General features: G+C 57.7%; 10 protein-coding genes across 11 annotated transcripts; 5 read left to right on the top strand and 5 right to left on the bottom strand.

Moving 5' to 3' along the window:
* Window positions 1-1,213: 1,213 nt before the first annotated feature.
* On the top strand, window positions 1,214-4,719 carry IUM83_17490 (Mitochondrial Protein Translocase (MPT) Family; the record flags this gene model as incomplete). The annotated part of the gene is made up of 9 exons (XM_067942441.1): window positions 1,214-1,254; window positions 1,329-1,395; window positions 1,481-1,636; window positions 1,710-2,051; window positions 2,119-2,324; window positions 2,424-2,451; window positions 2,507-3,895; window positions 4,148-4,589; window positions 4,682-4,719. 9 exons carry the CDS (start codon window positions 1,214-1,216, stop codon window positions 4,717-4,719), a joined length of 2,709 nt encoding a protein of 902 aa, XP_067791213.1.
* A 1,146-nt stretch (window positions 4,720-5,865) lies between these two features.
* IUM83_17489 (putative tubulin polyglutamylase) lies at window positions 5,866-7,466 on the bottom strand (the record flags this gene model as incomplete). The annotated part of the gene is made up of 2 exons (XM_067942440.1): window positions 5,866-5,907; window positions 5,976-7,466. The coding sequence occupies 2 exons, from the start codon at window positions 7,464-7,466 to the stop codon at window positions 5,866-5,868; spliced, it is 1,533 nt and encodes a 510-aa protein (XP_067791169.1).
* Window positions 7,467-7,730: 264 nt separating this feature from the next.
* Window positions 7,731-8,402, bottom strand: IUM83_17488 (Uma2 family endonuclease; the record flags this gene model as incomplete). Its single annotated transcript, XM_067942439.1, has 1 exon — window positions 7,731-8,402. The coding sequence occupies one exon, from the start codon at window positions 8,400-8,402 to the stop codon at window positions 7,731-7,733; it is 672 nt and encodes a 223-aa protein (XP_067791168.1).
* A 401-nt stretch (window positions 8,403-8,803) lies between these two features.
* On the top strand, window positions 8,804-9,601 carry IUM83_17487 (GxxExxY protein; the record flags this gene model as incomplete). The annotated part of the gene is made up of 1 exon (XM_067942438.1): window positions 8,804-9,601. The coding sequence occupies one exon, from the start codon at window positions 8,804-8,806 to the stop codon at window positions 9,599-9,601; it is 798 nt and encodes a 265-aa protein (XP_067791237.1).
* Window positions 9,602-9,845: 244 nt separating this feature from the next.
* IUM83_17486 (uncharacterized protein) lies at window positions 9,846-10,328 on the top strand (the record flags this gene model as incomplete). Its single annotated transcript, XM_067942437.1, has 1 exon — window positions 9,846-10,328. The coding sequence occupies one exon, from the start codon at window positions 9,846-9,848 to the stop codon at window positions 10,326-10,328; it is 483 nt and encodes a 160-aa protein (XP_067791198.1).
* Window positions 10,329-10,952: 624 nt separating this feature from the next.
* On the bottom strand, window positions 10,953-12,904 carry IUM83_17485 (puff-specific protein bx42; the record flags this gene model as incomplete). The annotated part of the gene is made up of 2 exons (XM_067942436.1): window positions 10,953-11,209; window positions 11,281-12,904. The coding sequence occupies 2 exons, from the start codon at window positions 12,902-12,904 to the stop codon at window positions 10,953-10,955; spliced, it is 1,881 nt and encodes a 626-aa protein (XP_067791167.1).
* Window positions 12,905-13,325: 421 nt separating this feature from the next.
* IUM83_17484 (uncharacterized protein) lies at window positions 13,326-13,895 on the bottom strand (the record flags this gene model as incomplete). The annotated part of the gene is made up of 1 exon (XM_067942435.1): window positions 13,326-13,895. One exon carries the CDS (start codon window positions 13,893-13,895, stop codon window positions 13,326-13,328), a length of 570 nt encoding a protein of 189 aa, XP_067791199.1.
* A 2,440-nt stretch (window positions 13,896-16,335) lies between these two features.
* IUM83_17483 (uncharacterized protein) lies at window positions 16,336-16,905 on the top strand (the record flags this gene model as incomplete). 2 transcript variants are annotated; one of them, XM_067942434.1, is made up of 1 exon in its annotated part: window positions 16,336-16,905. In XM_067942434.1, the coding sequence occupies one exon, from the start codon at window positions 16,336-16,338 to the stop codon at window positions 16,903-16,905; it is 570 nt and encodes a 189-aa protein (XP_067791163.1). The 2 variants fall into 2 exon arrangements, with proteins under 2 accessions (XP_067791163.1, XP_067791164.1); XM_067942433.1 differs by having other exon boundaries at window positions 16,681-16,905.
* Window positions 16,906-17,335: 430 nt separating this feature from the next.
* IUM83_17482 (putative regulator of the ubiquitin pathway (contains UAS and UBX domains)) lies at window positions 17,336-18,789 on the top strand (the record flags this gene model as incomplete). Its single annotated transcript, XM_067942432.1, has 4 exons — window positions 17,336-17,709; window positions 17,809-17,996; window positions 18,079-18,659; window positions 18,742-18,789. The coding sequence occupies 4 exons, from the start codon at window positions 17,336-17,338 to the stop codon at window positions 18,787-18,789; spliced, it is 1,191 nt and encodes a 396-aa protein (XP_067791197.1).
* A 204-nt stretch (window positions 18,790-18,993) lies between these two features.
* Window positions 18,994-20,085, bottom strand: IUM83_17481 (Sua5/YciO/YrdC/YwlC family protein; the record flags this gene model as incomplete). The annotated part of the gene is made up of 1 exon (XM_067942431.1): window positions 18,994-20,085. The coding sequence occupies one exon, from the start codon at window positions 20,083-20,085 to the stop codon at window positions 18,994-18,996; it is 1,092 nt and encodes a 363-aa protein (XP_067791166.1).
* Between the last annotated feature and the right edge of the window lie 1,394 nt (window positions 20,086-21,479).

Below are 21,479 nucleotides of genomic sequence, written 5' to 3'. Positions count from 1 at the left end.
AAAGCCTGTTTTCTCGGAATCGATTTGCACAATAGAGGGGCGACATTTCCTTTGTACAGTACTACTGTAATAGGGCAACGTGTCCAAAAAAGAGGCAGAGCTCGGGGAAATGACAAATGCTGGCGCTATCCCTGAAACGTTTCCAAATTCTGCCCCAAATGACAAAAGCTGGCACTCAGAGCTGTAACAGCTCATCCACGGACGGTACTGCGCTCCAGGCGGAAACAAAAACCCAAAAAGCACAGCCGACAGGAGTCTGCAAGTGGATCATCAGGGCCCCGCAACACACGAGGACCATGCGCCTGCTCGCCAACGGATCGCAGGGGTAGTGGTGAAGACTGTGTCTGCTGTGAAGGCGCGCGTGCAGGAAAAGGTGGCGCCGCGAAGAAGGCCGCCGTGGAGGAGATCGGCGTTGTGTACAGGAGACCGCCGTCTAGGTGGATACCGATGTCATGCAGGTGCACGTGCCGCCGCGTGTCGTTGAGAAGATGAAGATGTAGGAGCACGAGCTGCTTGTTCTCCTCCGCGTCCTCGCCGCTGAAGAGTTCCGCCAGCTTAACGAGCTTCGGCACGTTGCACTCGTGCAGCGCGGCCGAGTGCTGGAAACCCACCAACACCTCCACGTACAGGCGCAGCGCGCGCTCGCGTGTGTTCTTGAGCAGCACATTGGTGTACACGGCGTCCAGCAGCTACGTGGGCACGACGAACAGCGCGTCCCAGCGCTTGGCGCGCTTCAGGCTCTGGAACGTCAGCTGCGTCGGGTGCACGAGCCCCGCGCAGTGCAGCAGGCTCAGCAGCTTGTCGGCGGCCACGTCAGAGCGGTGGCAAACACTTTGCTTCCACCTGGCGCGCAGTACCGTGGATGAGCTGTTACAGCTCTGAGTGGCAGAAAAGTTTTGAGTGCCAGCTTTTGTCATTTGGGGCAGAATTTGGAAACGTTTCAGGGATAGTGCCTGCATTTGTCATTTCCCCAGCAGAGCTCGGGGCGCAACTCTAAAATTTTCAAGTTGACGCGTAGGTACTTAAAAGCACCTACACGTAATCTTGATCGCGAGCATTCGGTATCACCGTCGTCCGGCAAATCTGCCTGCATAGTGCAACTGGCAGATTTGCCGGAGTGCGTCAGTGTGATGGGATTGTGTGGACCACATCACTCATGTGGCCCACACTACTCGCGGCTGTATCCATTCGGTACACCTGTTCCAACTCAATCATGGCGCTCGCGCTCCGCTTCGCCGAGGAAGGCGAGTTCAGGTGCGTCTCTGCGCCGGTTCCGCGACCCCCGCGCTCCGTGTAACACTGCCTTCTGCTCCTTCTTGGCCTCGCAGCTCCCGCGCATGCGATGTGTCGCTCTCGGACGCGCCCGACGCCGCGCCCAGCAAGGCCATTTTCCGAGTACACAAAAGTTTACTTTTTGGTTTACCTGTTACATGTAAACCAAATCGTAAAGTTTACATTTTGTTTACACTTTTGTTTACAGTGGTCCCGCGCCGCGCGCCAAGTGCTCCGAGCCCACGCCCAAGTGCACGTGCAGACGCTCGTGGTGGCTCTGCCTGGGCCGGCGCAGCAGTTCGTGCGGCAGTTTACCCGTGACTGGGTTTCAGTAGGCACGTTGGTGACCACGGACCAGCTAATTGTGAGTTTACATCTGCCCCTAAAAATTAGGTTTATCACCGCTAATTAGGACTAACATTGCTCCTAATTCGTAGCACCCCTGCAACCTGCAGGCGACGCCCTCCGCCGGCGTGATTCTGGCCAAGAAGGGGCTCAAGGAGCAGGACAACACGTTGGCGGTGCTGGTGGGCCAGGACGTGCCCGCTGCGGCCTCGTGGGCGTGGCTCAAGACGTTGAAGCAGCATGTTGAAGCTGAGGAGGTCGTGTGTCTCGACACGCAGCTGTCCACCGTCTACGCGGACCAGTACTCGGACGCAGACAAGCTCAGGATGTTGGCTTCGTCAAGTGTCACGGACGAGATGAAGACGGCGACGCCCGTGCGGCCGCTCGAGGTGCCGCAGTTCGTCACGGGGATTCCGGCGGCTCTGCTCACGGATGTAGGTTTTGGAGTGAGGTGGGGCGACGTGAGGTGGAGGGTGCTGATGTTTTTGCTGCTTTGCTCAGGGTGAGTTGCGCAAGCGTCCAGTTCAGGTGTTCGTGAGTCTGCGTGACGTGTCGACGACTGCTGCTGACGTGGTGCGCAGCTTTCTGCCGCTGGTTGCGTCCTCGTCGTCGGTGCTTGCTGCTTTGGAGCGCCCGCTGTTCTTCCAGCCGACTGGTGAGGCTACGCATGAAGACAGACCTGCCGGATCGCTCAACGTGCTCTACACGTAAGTTTTGCGAATGGGCCGGTCGGTTCTGCTTGGGGGATGAACGAAATACAGGTATTTCGAGCAGTGTGTATTTGTGGGGTTTGTCGTTGTTTTTAGCTGCGTGCGTGCTCGTGGGCATCCTGAGGTGAGTTGCACGTGCCTTGTGTCGTGGTGTTGGGGAATGGCTGCGTGAAGGGCAGTACTGCTGGTTTCGACGCACTATGGATCATCAACAGCAGCAGAGATCTGCGTCCGCGCGACAGTTCTCCACGCGATTCCTGCCGAGCGATGGAATTCCGGAGTACAACGCGCTGCTGGACACGAACCTCGGAAAGCGGCGCGAGTTCCTCCTGGGCAACCGCCACTCGCTGGAGCTGATGCAGCAGACGGGAGTGATCGAGCGCGTGGAGTCACAGCCTGACAACCCGAACCAGTACGTGGTCCATATCGCCGAAAAGTCTATCCATCGGAGGAAGAGGCTGCCACCTCGGTCCGCTTCAGGTCCACTGCAGCTGCCGGGGTCGCAAACAATGGCCTGGAGACAGAGCTCTGCCTCGTGCAGTATATTAGAAGGATACGATCGACACGGCTCCAGTTCACTTCGACGCGGAAGCAGTAGCTCGGCTCGGTTGAATACCGTGGATGATTTCGCGGGCACGAATGGAAATGATAGCGGTGATTTAAGCATAGCGAAGAAGGTGAACGCGGCGACGTTGAAAGGATTGAGTCGAAGTTATAGTTCTAACACGGTGCTGACCACGTCTAAGCCAGTTTTGAAGTCGTCGGCTGGAAGCCGGTTGGCACTTTTCGGCTCGACGAAGTGCAGTGCACTGTTAGAGTCCTCAGGAGCTCCAGGATCGTACAACTTCAGCAAGCACAGAGCAGCATCGGAAGTAACATCATCGCACGTGCCTGAAATGCGTCAGAGAAGTCGTAGCGCTGTGCCCGCGGTCTTGGGGTCTACCTTTGACGAACTCAAGAAGAAGGGAGGGCACTCTAAACGGTCAGTCGTGTCTACGGCTGGAGTAGGCGCCCCGCAGACAACAGTGAAAGGCACCGTGGAGTACTTGCTCGAGAGCGACGCAACGTTCATGACTCAGATTCGAATAATGAAGGAGCATCTCACAGCACTGGAGAACACCAAGGCGTATTTGGATACGGAGATTGGATGTCTACGACGCAAGCTCCGTGGCGTGAACGCTGTGCGCGAGAACGACGTTGCGGTCGCACACTGCTCCTCCATCATGCAGCATCGTTTGTCAAAAGCTGAAGAGGAGTTCATGAAGCTTGTCACTCAGCAGCAAGAGGTGAAGAAGGATGTCGACCGCGTGCGCCGCGAGCTGTTGTCTTTGCGTAAGGTGCGGCACAAGCTGCAGGAGGACATCGAGGACGTGGCGCAGGCCAATCAGTCGTACGAAGAAAGGATTCACACATCGAAAGTCGTGCGCAACCAGCTTTCTGAGGAACTGAGTGAACTTGAGCGTCGAGCAGAAGTAGAACTGGAGGCTCAGCGGCTTAATCTGCCACCTGAAGATGCAGTCGTTGTCGATGTAGCCAAACTCATGGGCGCCGTGCAGGAACGCAACTTGGTTCGTCGAGATGCGACGGTTGGTCTAACCCAGGCTGGCAGCTCGAGTAGATTACTCTTCTCTCTCCAAGCGAGTGCAGCGATAGCCTCGAATGACAAGTCACCAAATTATCACGGCGAACGCAGGGGTAGCGTTTCAGGACATCCCAAGACTCTCCTGGACTACTGCGTACGCACACTGCTTATCTTGTATGTCTCAACTTCATGCACTAACGCTGTTGCTATGACCGTATGTGCTGCTTCTTCAATGCAGTCGGCGTTCCGCGTGCTGCAAAACTCGATGGGATTCGAGAACTTGGCATCGTTTGAGCAGCAATTTACGGCTGCAGAGGAGCAGCTATTATCGAAGTACAAGGCTAACCTCGCATTGTCGGACGAGGTTGCAGCCCTGGAGAAAGAACTGGCCGCGGTGAACAACGAGAAAAAGGCGAATCGTGCAAGCGCGCGAGGTGTCATTCAGGCCAACGAGAAGATGGAGCGCGATATTCAAACGCGCATCCAGACGGCGCGCACGAGTATTCGATCCTACAATGAGCTGCGTGAGCTGCGCAACCGCGAGCATGCCAAGCTGCGTGGAATCATGCTGCGATGTCTTGATGCTCTGCAAGTTGACATTGGAGGCTCCGATCTTCCTGAAAATGATGGCACCAATAGCAGCGGAGGAGCTCATGCAAAAGCCAATGCCGCGGGGTCAAGTACGCACTCACTCTACTGGACTGAAACGCAGTCTCCCGAGCTGTTGGAGATGTTGCAGCGCAAGATGACGCAGGTGGCGGTCACTCTCAAGGTCAAGCACAACTCGCGTATACTGGAGATACCACCTGAGGCACTTCGCCTGAACCGCGGTCATGACGGACGTCGCAGTAACATGTTCTCTACGAGAGAGGCTTCAAAGATCGTAATGGGTCCAAGAGAACCCTCGGGCTCCGCTTTGGCAGCCATTCTCGGTACTGTCCAGCCACCGTCCGTAGAAAACGCGTTAGTGTTGACTGAGAACGCGAGCATGATGGAAGTGATGCACGGATTACACCGCGCAATAAGCCCTGCTCGCAGAAAGGCAAGCTCTCTTTCGTTGACACCACCTGAAATGGGGAGGATCGATGGACCACGCACCAGTACCAGCAACATTAGTGGGGCTTCCGCTGCTGCTGCTTTGCTAGCTAGGAGGTCCAAAACAGACCTGTTTTCCGTTCAGGGGCTTTCCTCCCGACCATCCCTTGCCGTGATGGCCGAGGCCGATAAAGAAGAGGATAATGACGATGAAGAAGATGAAGACGATGATGATGACAATGAAAAAGACAGCGAGCTGCGTGAGAACGAGGATGACGGTGTCGACCCTGAAGGCGGTGATAGTGATGACGATGACGATGACAATGATTGACATTGAAATGCTTTCGGGTGTCTATGGGAGCTTTGTTCCAATCAAGTACCATCGCTTGTTGGATACGTGTCTATCTTACTGAGCTCGCGGGAATGATCCTGCGTGATCGGCTACCAACCGGTGGCGCGGGGCGAGAGTTACTGCTAGCTGAGTGTTGTCGAACTAGCCGCTGTCGAATGGACCGTGGGGTCTGCAGCCATTTTACGCAGAGTGAATTGGCGTAGCGCTGACAAGTGAAGAACCGGGAGTAGTCTGCGGTTTCTTCCACTGCTGCTTGCGAGGACGCTAGTGAAGAGGGGAAAATCCGCTCGAAGTGACCGCGCCGATCCATTTCGTCGTCCATGGCATGTACAATGTCCCAATCACTCGCAGTGAACAGATCCAGATGCGTAGCCTCAAAGCGCTCAACCGCTGGGTCCAACACAACCTCGTGTAGTTGGCGATTTACTGTCGTGGCTCGCATTGTCTTACTGCGTCGGAACTGCCGACCTGATGACGCTGATGAAGGAGTCGAAGATCCAGATTCTGGCGTCGCCGTTGAGCTTCCGAGCGCAGAATGGATCGCCGTCGGCATATTTTCGCGAGGAATGCTAGTGGTCGGCACTTGCAACCCCACCAAGTGGAAGGTATCGCTGAGCAACAAGCCTTTTATTCGCCGGTCAAGCGGTGATCCGCCCATTAGCGACGGAGATACGTTTACTTCGATGAGCCACGGACGCAACTTCGAGTCGAGCATCAGGTCGAAACCAAACAACTCGTAGCAAGAATTCTGACTGGCGAACTGGTGAAGAAGTGGCGTGAGGTGCGCCTCCGCAGCAATGATTGTCTTGCAAATGATGGCACGAATTTGACGCATGAGTGTCTCGGGGTCGTCTAGTAGCTGCTGCGACTGCAGCCTGTGTATGAGCGCCGACAGACTCCACTTGCTGCCAGCGTCTGCTCGCTGCGCGTCCGCATTCTCCACGAACCCGTCGTTGCTCTTGTTGATGGAGTAGTTGGTCAAGTGGGCGAAGCGGTTCTTTGGGTTCTTGAGCGAGTACGGCGCCGTGCAGAAGCGAGCGATGCCTTCCTTGAACAGGTAGATGCGAAGTGGGTCCAAGCTGGTCACCACAACGTACAACCTCAGATCGAACTTGTACCGCTCCTCGTCGCCAAGCAGCAGTGGATCAGCCACGTACTTCTGTACGATGCGCGCCTTCACCTTCTTTCCAGTCTTTTTCGAGAGCTTCCGAGCGTCTTCGCACATTTTACAAGCGTCACGATGCGTGAGGACGCGGATGCCGCGTCCACACGCGGACGCTGGCGGCTTCATGATCCAGAGAGGTCCGAGCATCGCCGACTTTCTTCGTGCAGCTTCGTCGCCGCCTCTATTGGAGCTCACCGAACTGGGAAAAGTTCCTGCGATGAAGGTCTCGTTACGTTCCAGCGCGCGGCGGAAGGCATCGAGCTGGTCGGGAAGGGAGAAGCCTTCAGGGAAGAAGTCGTAGCTCGCGCCAAAGCGGCGACGACAATTGGCGAGCGTCTTCATGAGTCGATCCTTGCGGCCGATGACCCACGGGTCGGGGAAGTGGTTGAACGCCTGCGGGTGGTCGCCTCGGAAGCGCTCGAACTGCGTCTTCGGCACGGGTTTCGCCCACGCCAAGTGCCACGCAGTCCACTTCTTGCGCGTGCGGAAGAACCCGGCGGCAGCGAAGGCGTTCTTGACGCAGTTTCGCTCCCAAGAGGTCCGGTAGAACAGCGAGAGTTCCTGCGCGTCCATGGTGGTGACAACGAGACCCGAGTAGTCCCGTACTACGCCGAGGGATGGCGGGTAGTCGAAGCACACGGTGGGATTGCGACCGCGCGGGTCGCTGCGACTGAAGATCAGCTTGACTAGCGGTGCAGTGGGGCACTTCTCCCCCGGTCTCGAGGCTTTGGTTGCGTTGCCATTGGCATCGATCGCTGTCGTGCTTCCGTCGTCGTCGTCGCCGCTCTCTTCGTCGTCACCTTCGCCGTCACCCTCGTCTTCGTCGTCCTCGAACTCCTGGTGGGGCTGTTGACGACGCCCTACGAAAGCTCGCGACTGGTTCGAGCGGTTGAATCGCTGACCTGAGAGTGGCGCGGCGACAGGATCGAGCGCTGCAGTTGCGGTTGTTGCATCCGAGTCGTCGATGCGAAGCAGGCGTCGCCGCAAGCTCAAGCGCGTCTCCATTGTATCTCCAGACCTTCGCTCGCCGTCTGCAGGTCGTTGCGACAGACTGTGATCATCCGTTTCTGGCACGCCCAACGGAACGCGACCACCAAGAGCCGGCAGCGATAACGCACAAGGCTGGACGATGCGAGCACTTGCAATGGGAATCCCACATATTAATATTTTCGATTGATAAATACCTCTCCACTTCATCTTCTGCCTTGTTCAGCTTTGTCGTATCCCTAGTCGTCACTACACTGCTCGACCTCTTCTCCAAACCTCGTTCTACATTCCCAGTCGACGTCGCTCTTGTTCTCGTTCCTCGAGGATTGCAGAGCAATCGAGAGTAAATCCCGGCCTCGAGTCGAACTCGATCGCCGCCAACGGCTCGAAGCGAGGTTCCTCTCCTCGATTGTAGATCCAGCCTCGCTGGCCGCTGATGTCCACCACCACGCCTTCCCGGGTCCCTGTGTCGACAAACTTCGTCACTTTAGTCTGCAGGCCCTCCATGCTGTCCACATTGGTCGTGAACTGGAGCACCACCGTTGGCAGGCACGGCAGATACGCCATGTTCTTCTCATCAACCGACAGACCGGACCAGGTCGGCGAGGCGATAAAGGCGAAGTCGGAGACGAATTGCTGGTGGAAGCCACTCGCGCCGGAATCTAGCGACGAGTTGAACGCGTAGCCGCAGCGAGAGAGCGAGACGCCTCCAGCATCTCCATACTCCTGCTGCCACTTGTAGATTTGCAGCTGGGCTTGCCCCTGTTCGACGGTGTACAGCGTACTCAACGCTGCGTCTCGGACGATGAGCTCCGGGCAGTCGTACTCGAAAATGAAGAGGCCCAGCTCGATGTCGCGCAGATTCGGCGGAGGAGTGACTCGGTATCTCCACGGTCGCGCGGGCACGCGTTGCCCATTCGGGAGAACGATCTCCTCGGCGCCGTCATTCTCCATGTTCCAAGAGTTGTCATTCTTGCTCTGCACATTACACTCTGCGAGCTACCGAAAGATGTGCTTACCAACGTCCTAGACGACCGTCACTAACCATCATCTTCGAGTTCTCGACTAACGGCTTTGACGATCGCCAGGATATCGTCGCTACCAAATACTTTGAAGTACTCAGTAGAACAAGACATCCGCACAAAGTGAGAAATCTTCACAATGCATGTTATCATATCCATTATCCATTGCCCCTCTCCCCAATGCACACACACACACTCACACCGCTCAACTGCAAAGCCCAAACAACTCGAATTTCTATCGAAAGCGCAACTGATCCCGCTGGACGGTCGAAAGGGTGTTGAGTTGAACCATGTCTCCATTCCAAGATTCCCACTACGATGAACACCCGCAGCATGACGACCCACGAGCAGGACGAAACTTCGACCTCTTCCGTCCTCACAGAGGAAAAGCACCGCGGCAACAACCAAGAAGAGCACGAGGTTGACGACTCGGACGCCAAAATCCGCGACGCAATTGCAGAGCTGGCCGAAAACCTGCACAAGATTTCGTTCGGTGAGCCAGTAGACTCCACCGCCAAGTGCGTCCTGCCCAGGATCACGAGCTCCGGTCAACTCAAAGACGAGCTGCCAGCCATTTGCAACGAAGTCTTCCGGGTGCTCGGTCCGTACAACCTCGAGGCCACGTACCAACGCGCGCTGGCCCTCGAGCTGCGGCAGCGCGGGGTCACGGTGCTGTCCGAGGTGGAGATCCCCGTGCTCTACAAGGGGCAGCGGGTCGCCACGCGCCGCGTGGATCTGTACCTGAAGCTGCACGACCGACCCGTGATCCTGGAGCTCAAGGCGGTCGTCACAGGCCTCAAGCCCGAGCACCTGAAGCAGCTCAAGTTCTACATGACCCACTTCAACGTGAGCGACGGGTTCCTCATTAACTTCCCGCATCTCACGGGCTTTCCGGACGAAAGCGGCGTGCAGTACAACGAGCACGTGCTGCAGCCAGAGGGCGGCGCGGGCGTCGGCGACAGAGTCACCAGGTCATCGACGCCTCGCAAGGACGCGGCGCCCAAGATCATCCACGTGCAGCAGGTGAAGACCCCGGCCAAGAAGACCGTCAAGAAGACCGTCACCTCCAAGATCACCGGCGCCAAGGCGACAAAGGCCAAGCACGCGCAGGCACGCATTGAAGGCACCTAGATTCATCTGTCAAAAACAGCTTTCGACGAAACAGCGGGTTGACCAGGCTCTCTTGGCTGCAGAGGAATCATATATATCCTCCAGCTCCACATCTGCTGTTCGTATGTAAAGTCGCCCAACTCATGGCACCCCCTCCCTGCGTGGTCTGGTCTCAACAACTCGTGAGAGCTTCATCATTCTCATTTCCGCTCCCAACAGCTCAAGTCTCAACTCCTCCTCCTCCTTCTCCCTCCTCCCGACAACAATGAAGTTCTTCCAGGTCCTCATCATCGCCGCCATTGCCGTCGCTGGCGTCAACGCTACTACCAAGACCCCTTCCACCGCTACCACGGCCCCCTCCACGGCTACCACGAAGACCACCACGGGAGCCGTCACTCCTTCCACCGTGGATGCAGCCAACTCTACCACTGCTGCCTCTGGTGCGGATGCTACCGCTGCCACCATCGGCGTTACTGGCAGCTCCTCGACAGACACCTCGGTGGGCTCATCCAACTCTACTGGTACGGCGACTGCCGGCGACTCGACTACCTCCACGACGAACTCGTCGAAGACGTCGGACTCGTCTTCGACTTCAGACAAGTCGACCTCGAAGAAGAAGTCGACCTCGAAGAAGTCGTCGAGTGGAAGCGGTGCTTCGGGCTCGAAAACGAGCGGTGCTTCTCAGCTGACGGGCGCCATGGGCGCCGTTGCTGCCACTGCGATGGTGGTTGGCGCTTACTTCCTGTAAGGCGACAATCACGTGCGTGTTCGTTATGGTGAAGTCTCGAGCGAGCTCAGGAGCTGTCATGACAACGAGTAGCAAGCTATAGCTCAGTTTGCGATAGTGCTTGTCACTGTGAAATATACGTCTCTTCCTCTCATCAACATACCTTGTTAGCTCATAGAAAACTTCCTATCTTCTTGCTCAATCCTGTTAGAAAATCAAATGCAGAAGATTTAGATCAATTGTATATATTGAGCGCGATGACAACATCCTCGTAGCACTTTACCGGTGTTTATCTTGCTGAAGCAGCACTGCAGAGTGGAGGCCTCACGTTCTTGTATCATCAACTTGGGTTGCTACAGTTTACCTTAGCGGCGGCGGCGATCACGACCAGGCGAGCGGCGTCCATCGTCAGCTCCCTTCCGCGCATCAGTCAGGAACTGATCCAGTCCAAAAGGATCATCATCACTGTCTTCACTGCGCGAACGACGACAACGCTTGCGGTCACCTTCCCTACTGCGAGAGCGCGACCAAGATGGAGACCGGCGAGATCGAGAATAGGACGGCGATCGCCGACGACTGCTACGTCCTCGCGCACGCGGACGACCACGCTCCCGAGAGTACGTAGGGGAACGCGACGGAGACCGCTTACGTCCGCGCGGCGCCGAGCGATCCCGACCACGGAACGGTGATGGAGAACGTCCTCGTGCTCGAGAACGTGGGGGTGATCCGGACGGGGAGCGTCCGCGACCTCTCGAGCGCGGTGGAGAACCCGATGGTGAGCGACCACGAGCTCTTGAGCGCGGCGGCGAATTCGACGGAGAGCGGCCACGGCCCCGAGAGCGAGAAGGGGAACCAGACGGCGAGCGACCACGACGTGGAGGCGAGCGTGACGGCGAACGTGTCTTCTCTCGAGCTCGTGGAGGAGAAGCGGACGGCGACCGACGCGCATCGTCACGACGAGAATCAGACGCACGCGTCCTGTTGGCGTCTTCGTCGTCCTCATCCTTAACATTGTCGTATGAAAACTGCACGGGTCCGTCGCGAGCTCCACCTCGCGCCACAGCCTCCGTTCCACGGAACTGCTTGTCGGCCTTGAAGCGCTTGGAGTGGCCACCCTTCAGCTCCTCGTACTCCTTGTCCGCGTCAAAGGTGCCGTCATCACCCTTCGGGCGGTACACACTCGCCTTGCCACGGTCCACCATCGGCTTCGAGTAGACGTTGTACTCGTCTTCCTGGCCGAAGCCCGAACTAATACCCTGAGACTGGTTGAACAACCGGGAGTCGAACATGCCATCGCTCCCACCAGCGCGTCCGCCGCCCTGCAGCTGACCCAGAGCAATCTTCTCCGAGATATCACGGTCCTCATCGCGCGCCAGCTTGCCCTTCTTGCCCAGCTTTTCCATGCGCATTTCGCGTTCGCGCTCTTTCTTGCGCTCGCGACGGATACGGTCGCGCTCCCTGCGTCCTTCAGCGTCACTGTCTTCGTCCTCCTCGTCACTGTATCGACGCCGACGGTCGCTATGAGCACTGGACGATCTGCGTCGTCGACTGCGGCTCCTGTCCTCCTCCTCGTCGCTGTCTGCGCGGATGCCCGCGCGCTCCATGCGCGCCTTGGACGCGAGCTCGCGCAGCTCGTTCTCCTTCTGCTCCTTCTGCTTCATGGCGAGCTTCTTCTGCACCTGCGCGCGCATGTTGACCTCCTCTCTGGCCTTGCGTTCCGCGATCGCCAGCGCCTCGGACAAGCTGGCAAAGTTGTCGTTCACCGTCACCTGCTGCAGGCCGCGTCCGTCCGCCGCCAGCCGCTTGTCCAGCGCAATGGTGAACCCCTTCGAGTTCTTCCAGTTGGAGATGCAGGGCGGGATCTTCCACGACTGCTGGTCCGCCACCGTGAGCTTCCGGGGCGGCGAGTGCAGCACCGGCACGGGCGGGGACGGCGGCCCACGCACCGCCTTGGTGTGCTGGAACTTGGGCGGCTCCATGGGGTCCTTGGCCACGTCCACCATGCGGATGATCCGCTGCTTGGCGCCCTGCTCGTTGGGCGTGTAGCGGACGTACTTGGCCGTCTCCTTGGCGCTCTTCTGGCGGCCCACGTTGGTGGGCAGCGAGCTGGCCACCTTGCCCTGCACCAGCGCCTGCAGCGCCTCGCGCGTGCGGCTGGCGGTCTCCTCTTCTTCGTCGCGGCCGGGCAGCGCCAGCGCCGCCGCGTCCGCATCCTTCTCCACGACGTCGCTGAAGCGCGTGTACACCTTGCTCTTGTCTCGGTGCTGCTGCGTCACGATAGCGTCATAGCTGACGTGACCGTCATCGCCACGTACTTGGAGGGCTAGGGTTCCGCTGCTATTTTTGGACGAGGACCCATTTGAGCCCTTTTTGCCCATTCCGAGCGGGAATTGGGCCACGTGCAGCTCCGGGAACGCGCCGCCGTCGCCGAAGTCTTCATTGCGTCGCGGCACGAACTGCTTCTTCACGCGCAGAGGGTAGCGCGGGATGATCGTGGAAGAGGAGGGCTTGGAGGAGGCGGCGGAGGAGGAAGAGGCCGGCGCGGCGTCCGAGAACGTCGTGTACGAGCGCACAGGCGCCGGGAAGAGGGCGCTCATGGCGGAAGGCTGCGTTGTGTTTTTGGTGGGCGCGGTTGGTGGTGTACGGATGGTGTGGAGGGAAGTTGCAGCCAATCATAATGAAGAGACAAAATTGTGTGGTGGACATGAGATCGAGAAAGAGACTGACTCGGGTTCAGTATGGCCACTTTGCGACAGCGCAGATGGAGACAGATTTGTGTAATGGACGTATATTTTGTGCACATGGCTGCAGCAGGTGACTTCAACTGAGACCGACAAGCAGCGTTCGATGAGAGTGCTCCAGCAGTGCAAGCAAAGGCAAAGTTTGTTGGCGTTGAGTTGGGATGAACAAAACACAACAGACCAGGATACAAGCAAAGGGTGTCGTTGTATTATACGAGGCAGGTATGCACTATGTCACAGAGGCCGCCAACTCCGGCAACCAGGAGGTCCGCCAGCCTTACAGGAAGTACGCGCCGACGGCGATCGCGGTGGCAGCAACGGCGCCAATAGTGCCAGTCACCTGCGCAGCACCGCTTGAACCCGACGCACCGCTCGCGCTTGAGGCGGAGGTCGACTTCTTAGAGGTCGACTTCTTTGAGGTCGACTTGTCCGAAGTTGAAGACGAGTCCGACGTCAGCGACGAGTCCGTCGTGGACGTGGTCGAGTCGCCCGCAGTCGCCATGCCAGTGGAGCTGGACGAGCCCACAGATGTGTCCGCCGTGGAACTGCCAGCAGCGCCGATGGTGGCAGCAGTGGCATCAGCGCCAGAGGCGTCGGTAGCGGAGGTTCCGGCCGCTGGGGTGGCGGTGGCGCTAGTGGTGGTGGTGGAGGAGGCGGTGCCGGTACTTCCTGTAGCAGGGGTCACCGCAGGGGTGGTGGCACCCGTAGCTCCCGTTGTGCCGGTTGTAGCAGCACCAGTCGTTGTAGCACCAGTCGTCGTGGCACCGGTGTGCGTGCCGGTCGTGGTCTGACTGGTGACACCGGCAACAGTGAGGGAGGCGATGATGAGGACCTGGAAGAACTTCATTGTTGTTGGGAGAAGGGAAGCGAGGAGTTGCTTAAGACTTGAGCTATTGGGAGCGGAAATGAGAATGACGAGCTTACAACGACCCGAGTTCAAGTGCGTCTACCGAGAGGAGAGGGAGAGGTAGTGTAGGTATGAAACATGCTGCTCTCTTTTCGTAGGTTTTGTGCCATATGAACTCCCAACTTGTGGAGTTGTGGCTCAGCGCACTTGTCTACGGGCTCGAGTCATGGCTACGACGATTATGCAAGTGAGGGTTGAGCTTTTTATCTACGCGAACAGAACTCCATCCGTTTAAGCCAGTACTGATGCCATAGAATGTGCCCCGCAGCTTTGCCTGGGTGACGCAAGTATGCGTGTTCAACGATGTATAGGCATCTACTGTACAATTTGGCCTATGTAGGAATCGTCTGATGAAGTACATGTGTTCTATAAGTATTGCCAGTGTTCGAAGATGAAGAAAAAGGCGGTGAACCCCGAATTAACCTTCATCTAGGATCTTCCCTCTCGACTACGTATTGCTTGGCACCTATGAGTGCAGCAACAATTTCAAATAATGCGTATCCTGGACTCAACTTGCTCAGAAAGGGAATTGATCTACCAGATCGATCATTCTACCATTGCCATTCTGGCAACATGATGACTCCATCCCATTTCCGTACTGTAGACACCAGCAAACACCAGAATCATCTTGTGCTGAGTGCAACAAGTCGATGCCAACGACTGAGAAATGAATGGACTGGGAGGTCTCCCTTGATTTTAACTCAGTGCAACAAGACTTCAGCACGAACAGCAATGAGCAATGCACGACCATAATTCAAAGCGAACTAAAACATTAGATAGAAGATTACAACGAAAGGGGATGCAATGTATCTACACCAAGTCACTCGCTATTAACGTTAGAGATCCCGCGCCGAGTGGTAGCGCGCTTGCCGAAATATGTCCCAGTAACGGAGGGTGAACAGCGTCGACACAGGAAGGCACTGTAACGACGACGAAGCGCTCAGATATGGGCCGTGAGATGGTTCGAAACGAAATGGGCCCTAGCGAGGGCTGTCAGCATTCAGTTAATAAAATAAAAAGAATTCTTAGAAATTAACAAGCTGAAGTACTTCAGGACGTGATGGCATAAAGAAATGGTTAGCTTTGAAGACGTGGTGTAGTGGACCTCTACCCAGTCATTGTCGATTCCTTCCTGAGCGTGAACAACATGGCCACAGTAATTGGCGGGCCATATTTTCTTTGGCAAACACCGTTTGCCAAAAAAAAACTCCAGTTCATCCATAACTGCTGCTTCGCCACCGTGCATTGCAGAAGCAAATGATCGATCTGATTTGAACACGTCAGTCCCAGGCTAGACTAGCGCAGCAAAGCGCTTACACTCGAAGTGCTCGATAAAGATGGCAAAGGTACAGAAGGTAGCTACTGATGACGATGATCGAAGACAATAAAGGCAAAACTCAAAAGGTAATCAATCACCAACGATGGAAGACCGCGATAAATTCAAATCACTAACATTACTTTTTATCGAGGTCAGCACTACCGATGTGAATCATACACCCAGAACTTCACTGAGTAATACTCATTGCTGACATTTTTTGTCTGAGGTACATTGCAGTCACTTGTTGCTGACCACCACACAACCGTTGTTGAGCAGGAGCACCGCAGCGCTGGGCGACTTGCTTCATATTACATTCCAATGTCCGGCCCAAGGGTGAGTTTCTGAAAAATGACTGTCACACATGGTCGTAAAAATGCTTGGACCTATTGGTATTGTTCGTGTAATGCAAGGAATGCATTGGGGCTGCCTTGTGTTCACCAGAAGCTAATACGTATTGTTTATAAGATATGCAGGCAGTGGGGAGCCCACATATAATACAATAATCCTTGAGAATGAAGCTATGGATGGTTGATTCACGTGAGAGCATTTGCGTGTACATGATGGAATAAGTCAAGGAAGTTTAGAACCTCAATGTGAAACGAAACCAGTGTGTGCACGTCTCGCTTCAACATGGCTGGAAATATATATTGCATTCCTTGCATCATGCACACGAACTAGCTACCGGTACAGGTGTACCCTCAGGACAACTGCATGTGCCGCTAATGGTATTGTGGTGGTAAACACGGCAAAACGGGTCCTGATTCAGGTGCGAGCCAACCCCAGAAGGTTGAACCATGCCGCGACTTGCGGTAAGATTATTATAATGAGCCAGGGGGTCAACCGCATAACCGGCCTATCGCAACAACAGTTAGTCCACAAGTTGGGAGTTCATATGGCACAAAACCTACGAAAAGAGAGCAGCATGTTTCATACCTACACTACCTCTCCCTCTCCTCTCGGTAGACGCACTTGAACTCGGGTCGTTGTAAGCTCGTCATTCTCATTTCCGCTCCCAATAGCTCAAGTCTTAAGCAACTCCTCGCTTCCCTTCTCCCAACAACAATGAAGTTCTTCCAGGTCCTCATCATCGCCTCCCTCACTGTTGCCGGTGTCACCAGTCAGACCACGACCGGCACGCACACCGGTGCCACGACGACTGGTGCTACAACGACTGGTGCTGCTACAACCGGCACAACGGGAGCTACGGGTGCCACCACCCCTGCGGTGACCCCTGCTACAGGAAGTACCGGCACCGCCTCCTCCACCACCACCACTAGCGCCACCGCCACCCCAGCGGCCGGAACCTCCGCTACCGACGCCTCTGGCGCTGATGCCACTGCTGCCACCATCGGCGCTGCTGGCAGTTCCACGGCGGACACATCTGTGGGCTCGTCCAGCTCCACTGGCATGGCGACTGCGGGCGACTCGACCACGTCCACGACGGACTCGTCGCTGACGTCGGACTCGTCTTCAACTTCGGACAAGTCGACCTCAAAGAAGTCGACCTCTAAGAAGTCGACCTCCGCCTCAAGCGCGAGCGGTGCGTCGGGTTCAAGCGGTGCTGCGCAGGTGACTGGCACTATTGGCGCCGTTGCTGCCACCGCGATCGCCGTCGGCGCGTACTTCCTGTAAGGCTGGCGGACCTCCTGGTTGCCGGAGTTGGCGGCCTCTGTGACATAGTGCATACCTGCCTCGTATAATACAACGACACCCTTTGCTTGTATCCTGGTCTGTTGTGTTTTGTTCATCCCAACTCAACGCCAACAAACTTTGCCTTTGCTTGCACTGCTGGAGCACTCTCATCGAACGCTGCTTGTCGGTCTCAGTTGAAGTCACCTGCTGCAGCCATGTGCACAAAATATACGTCCATTACACAAATCTGTCTCCATCTGCGCTGTCGCAAAGTGGCCATACTGAACCCGAGTCAGTCTCTTTCTCAATCTCATGTCCACCACACAATTTGTACCCCCGCCCGCGATTGGTCAAATCAGATCCCGTCATTTCGCGGAAGAGGACCTTCCGGGCATCGACACCTCATCACTCGAGTTCCTGCTGCTGCGCCATGGCTGTGGGCACGATGGACGCCGACACGGACGGGCTGCGGCGCCGCCACGTGCAGGGCGAGAACCAGACGGAGCAGACGCCCGAGCGCGCGCGCTCGCCGCCTCCGCGCCGCGCCGCGCGGCCCCCGAAGGGCTTCGTGGAGCTGCTCATGTCGCCGCTGAGCTTCGTGCTGGGCGACGGCGAGCCGGAGGACCCGCAGGCGGCGGCGCGCAACTTCGCGCACAGCCTGCGCCGCCGCTACGGCGAGGCCGTCACGCCGCGCTTCGAGCACACGTCGTTCCGCGACGCGGTGAGCACGGCGCGCACGGCGTCCAAGTTCCTGCTGGTGTTCCTGCACTCGAACATCCACGACGACGCCGACGCCTTCTGCCGGTACGCACACAGTTGGGGAGCATAAGAGCGCGCACAGTTGGGGAGCATTAGAGCGCACACAGTTGGGGAGGGGCTAATGCGTGGTGCCTCTGCTTGCAGCAAGGCCATGTGCACGGAGCGCATGAGCGCCTACCTGAACAACAGCGACTGCATCGTGTCGTGGGCGGGCTGCGTGCAGCACGCGGAGGGCTTCGGCGTGAGTCTGTCTCTAGGCTGCGCCACGTTCCCGTTCCTGGCGCTGCTGTCCTGCGTGTCGCGCGGCGTGAACGTCGTTGAGAAGATCACAGGTGTGGAGATGGAGCAGTTATTTTTTATTTGTTTATTTTATTTTGCAGTGTTAATTTGTTATTGGGCTGTTGTTGCTGCTAGCCAACTTGCCGGCGGACGAGATCGTCCAGAAGCTCAATGCGGCGGTGGACCGCAACAACCAGATCCTGGCCACGGCGCGCCACATTCGCCAGCAACGCACGGAGGCGCAGATCCTGCGCGAGCAGCAGGACAGGGAGTACCAGGAGTCGCTGGCGGCGGATCGCCGTCGGGAGCAAGAAGCGCGAGAGCAGGCGGAGCGGGAAGAGAAGGAGCGGCTGCAGAAGGAGGAGGAGCAGCGGCGCGCGGAAGAAGACGCTCGCCGTGCGGAAGAGGAGAAGATCCAGCAGGAGAAGGAGTACAAGGCGGAGGTTGAGGCCAAGCGGGCTCGGATTGCGGACGGTCCCAAGACGCGCGCCCCGCCAGACGCGGACTACAAGACGGCGGTGATCAAATTCCACCTACACAACGGCACTCGCCTAGACCACATCTTTTACGCCCACGACACACTGAAGACTGTGCGGGACTTCATCGACGTCGAGTTCTTCGACCGCGAGATCACAATCCGGAACTACGAGCTGGCTACGAACTTCCCGAAGAAGGTTTATGGGCCAGACCTCCTTGACGTGACTCTCGCCGATGCGGTATGTGCTTGGTTCTGTAAGTTGAAGTGTATGTTGAAGTTGCCTGACGTTCACTTGGTGGTGATGGATTTCATTTGAACAGGGCCTTGCGCCGCAGGCGCTCGTGTACGTGCAAGACCTCGACTCGTAGACACGTAAGAGGACCCTTTCGAAATGCTAAATGCCTGCTCGAGCGAGTGAGATCCCCGGTGGGGATAATTTAACGGCTACATCTTTGCTTTGCCTTACCCTCCAGCTTGATAAATGAAAAGCGAAAACACAGCAATCATGCATTTATGGGTCCTACTTCTGATCTCCGGAAAAGTACAATATGAGTAGATTCTAGCTAGCTCCTCTAAAGCTGGAGGGAGCGCTGCTTGCCCGATGCTGCGCGGTACATGCGGTCGTGCAGCGCTGCAGCCTGTTCGTGCGGCTCCGAGATGACGCCGGTAATGACCACGCGCTCAACGCCTTGCACGTTCTCGGACCAACGCAGCGAGTCGAAGATGCGCTGCGAGGCCTCGGCGACGTCACCGTTCGGCGAGAGGTCCATGTATGCTCGTACGCGGTCCTTCAGCTCGGCGAGCTTGCCACCGAAGTCGATAACGACCCAGCGACTGACGTCCTGCTTGCTGGACGCGTCCATCTTGTCCGCCGCGTCCGCCTGGTACAAGTACGTGTCCACGTCGGGGGCGTAGTGCGTGATCATCTGTCCGGGTGCCTGCTGCGCCTCCTTGGTCTGCATCTTGGCCTCCTTCTGGATCGTCACCACGTCGTATACGCCGCCCAGCAGCTCGGCGTTCTCCTTGAGCACCTGTGCCAGTGCCTGCTCGGACACACCACCACGACGGAAGACGATGAGCTTGTGCTCCTCGGGCACGATCTTCACCACGGTGGACTCGATGCCCACTTGACAGCAGCCGGCCTCGTCCGCCTCGACGACACTCAAGTTCTCGCACGCACCCAGGTCGTCCAGCACGTGCTTCGCCGTCGTAGGCGACACGTGGCCGAACCTGTTGGCACTGGGCGCCGCCACGGGCACCTGCGCCGCCTGGAGCAGCGCCTGCGCGACCGGGTGCTTGGGGCAGCGCAGCCCCACGAAGCCCGTGTTGGCCGACAGCGTGAGCGGCAGCTGCGGCACCGCCTTGGCGATGAGCGTGAGCGGGCCCGGCCAGAAGGCGCGGCCCAGGCACTCGAAGGCGCGGCGGCCGGGCGGCGTGAGGTCCACGAGCTGCACGGCGTCCTGCAGCGCCGGCACGTGCACGATCAGCGGGTCCGTGAGCGGCCGCGCCTTGGCCGCGAAGATGGACAGCACGGCCGCGGGGTCCAGCGCGTTGGCACCCAGCCCGTAGACGGTCTCGGTGGGGAAGGCCACCAGCTGGCCGCTGCGCAGCTCGCGCGCAGCGGCGGCGAAGCCGTCGGCGTCGGGGCGGAGCAGTCGAGCCATGGTGCTGCGGCGGCGATTGCGGGCGCTACAGAGCGAGGTGGCGGGGCGCGAGGGCCGCGATCGCAGAAGAAACGTCTTGTCTCGGAGGTGGTGCAAGTCGCGGCGAGCAGCGGGCAGGCGGCGCGGAGCTACAGACGCGCACGGAGGCGACTCGGGACTCCGGAGGAAGAGCACGAAGATGTCACGCAAGACTTTGGCTGGTGACGGGTTGACAAGCAGAAAGTTGAGGTGGACCACATGGAAGAGGTACAGTGTACCGTTAAAGCGTGTCAAGAATGCAGGGCGAGGCGCGCTGGAAGGATGTGTGTGGTTTCGGGCGCTCGTCTACAGGTTGGCAGTGCGCTGACTGCGAGCTTGTGCTTGTGCTTGTAATGCGGTTTAATAGTCGCGGCGGATTCGTGTGGTGGGAAAAGCCTGATACGCGCTCGTGGCATGAGTCTGCGTTGACTGGGACGCAGTGGCGCAGTAGCAGTGGTGCAGCGCTTCAAGCACCGACTTGGGCAAGGAGTGAGGGTGCTGATACGTGTACAGCGACACGGGATGCAACCCACCAGAACTTACATACATGTAAGGTTGCTCCCTCCAAATTTGCAGCATTCCAGCCCGAGCGCCTTGGCTAGCGCAGCTGGCCAGCCTGGCTGCGGCGTGCATGCATGCGGGTTGCAGCGTGTCTTGCCGCCTTCATTGCGGCGGCGGGAGGTGACCCGGCTTGCTCAGCCGCGCACATCAAGCGCTGACCGGAGACTTTCGTCGAGCTTAGCAGTGCCCACTCTCGCTCGCCAATCAGCTGGGGAAAATAGTTTTCGTCGACGGACCCCAGTGCTCGTGACATCTGACACGACGGGGCTGATTCGGACCACGTTACGTTGACGGCGCTTTCAACTTGAGAGTTTCAACCCGCCGCGGTTCACCGCTGTCCAAGCGAGCGCCAACGCCTTCGGCAAGGGCGAGTCCTGGTGAGGCAACAAGCAGCAAGCACCTCGTCACGGGCAGCGGCGGATTGCATTGCACCGGAAGGAGGCGCGCTGGACCTGCTGGTCATCGAGCTTTTGTCCTTCGCGAGACATAGCCGAGCTGCGTGGGGGCGCATCCCCCGCGGGATCCTCTTGAAAGCGTCCCCCATGGCAAAACGGAAGGCGACAAAGCGTCCAGCACTCGCATGCTCGCGGACACATCCCCCTCACCCACCCACGTCGCCCCCATCTTATCTCCGCCGCCCTCCCGACGCGCATCAATTCCTGCAGGCTTATCACTCTGCGCGGTGGCATCGGCATTGTCGTGCAGGGTCAAACGCAGTGATCGTCTCTCTCGTCCGACGAGGCCAACGTGGCGGAACCTTGAGGACTCGTCAGACGAGGGCACGCAAGACCTCTGGCACCGTACAGTACTGAACC

Source organism: Phytophthora cinnamomi (genome assembly GCF_018691715.1).
Source record: "Phytophthora cinnamomi strain GKB4 chromosome Unknown Contig41, whole genome shotgun sequence".
In the NCBI taxonomy this organism is placed as follows: Eukaryota; Oomycota; class Peronosporomycetes; order Peronosporales; family Peronosporaceae; genus Phytophthora; species Phytophthora cinnamomi.
The sequence above is the reverse complement of the archived record's forward strand: the minus strand, read 5'-3'. Positions and strand labels throughout refer to the sequence as shown.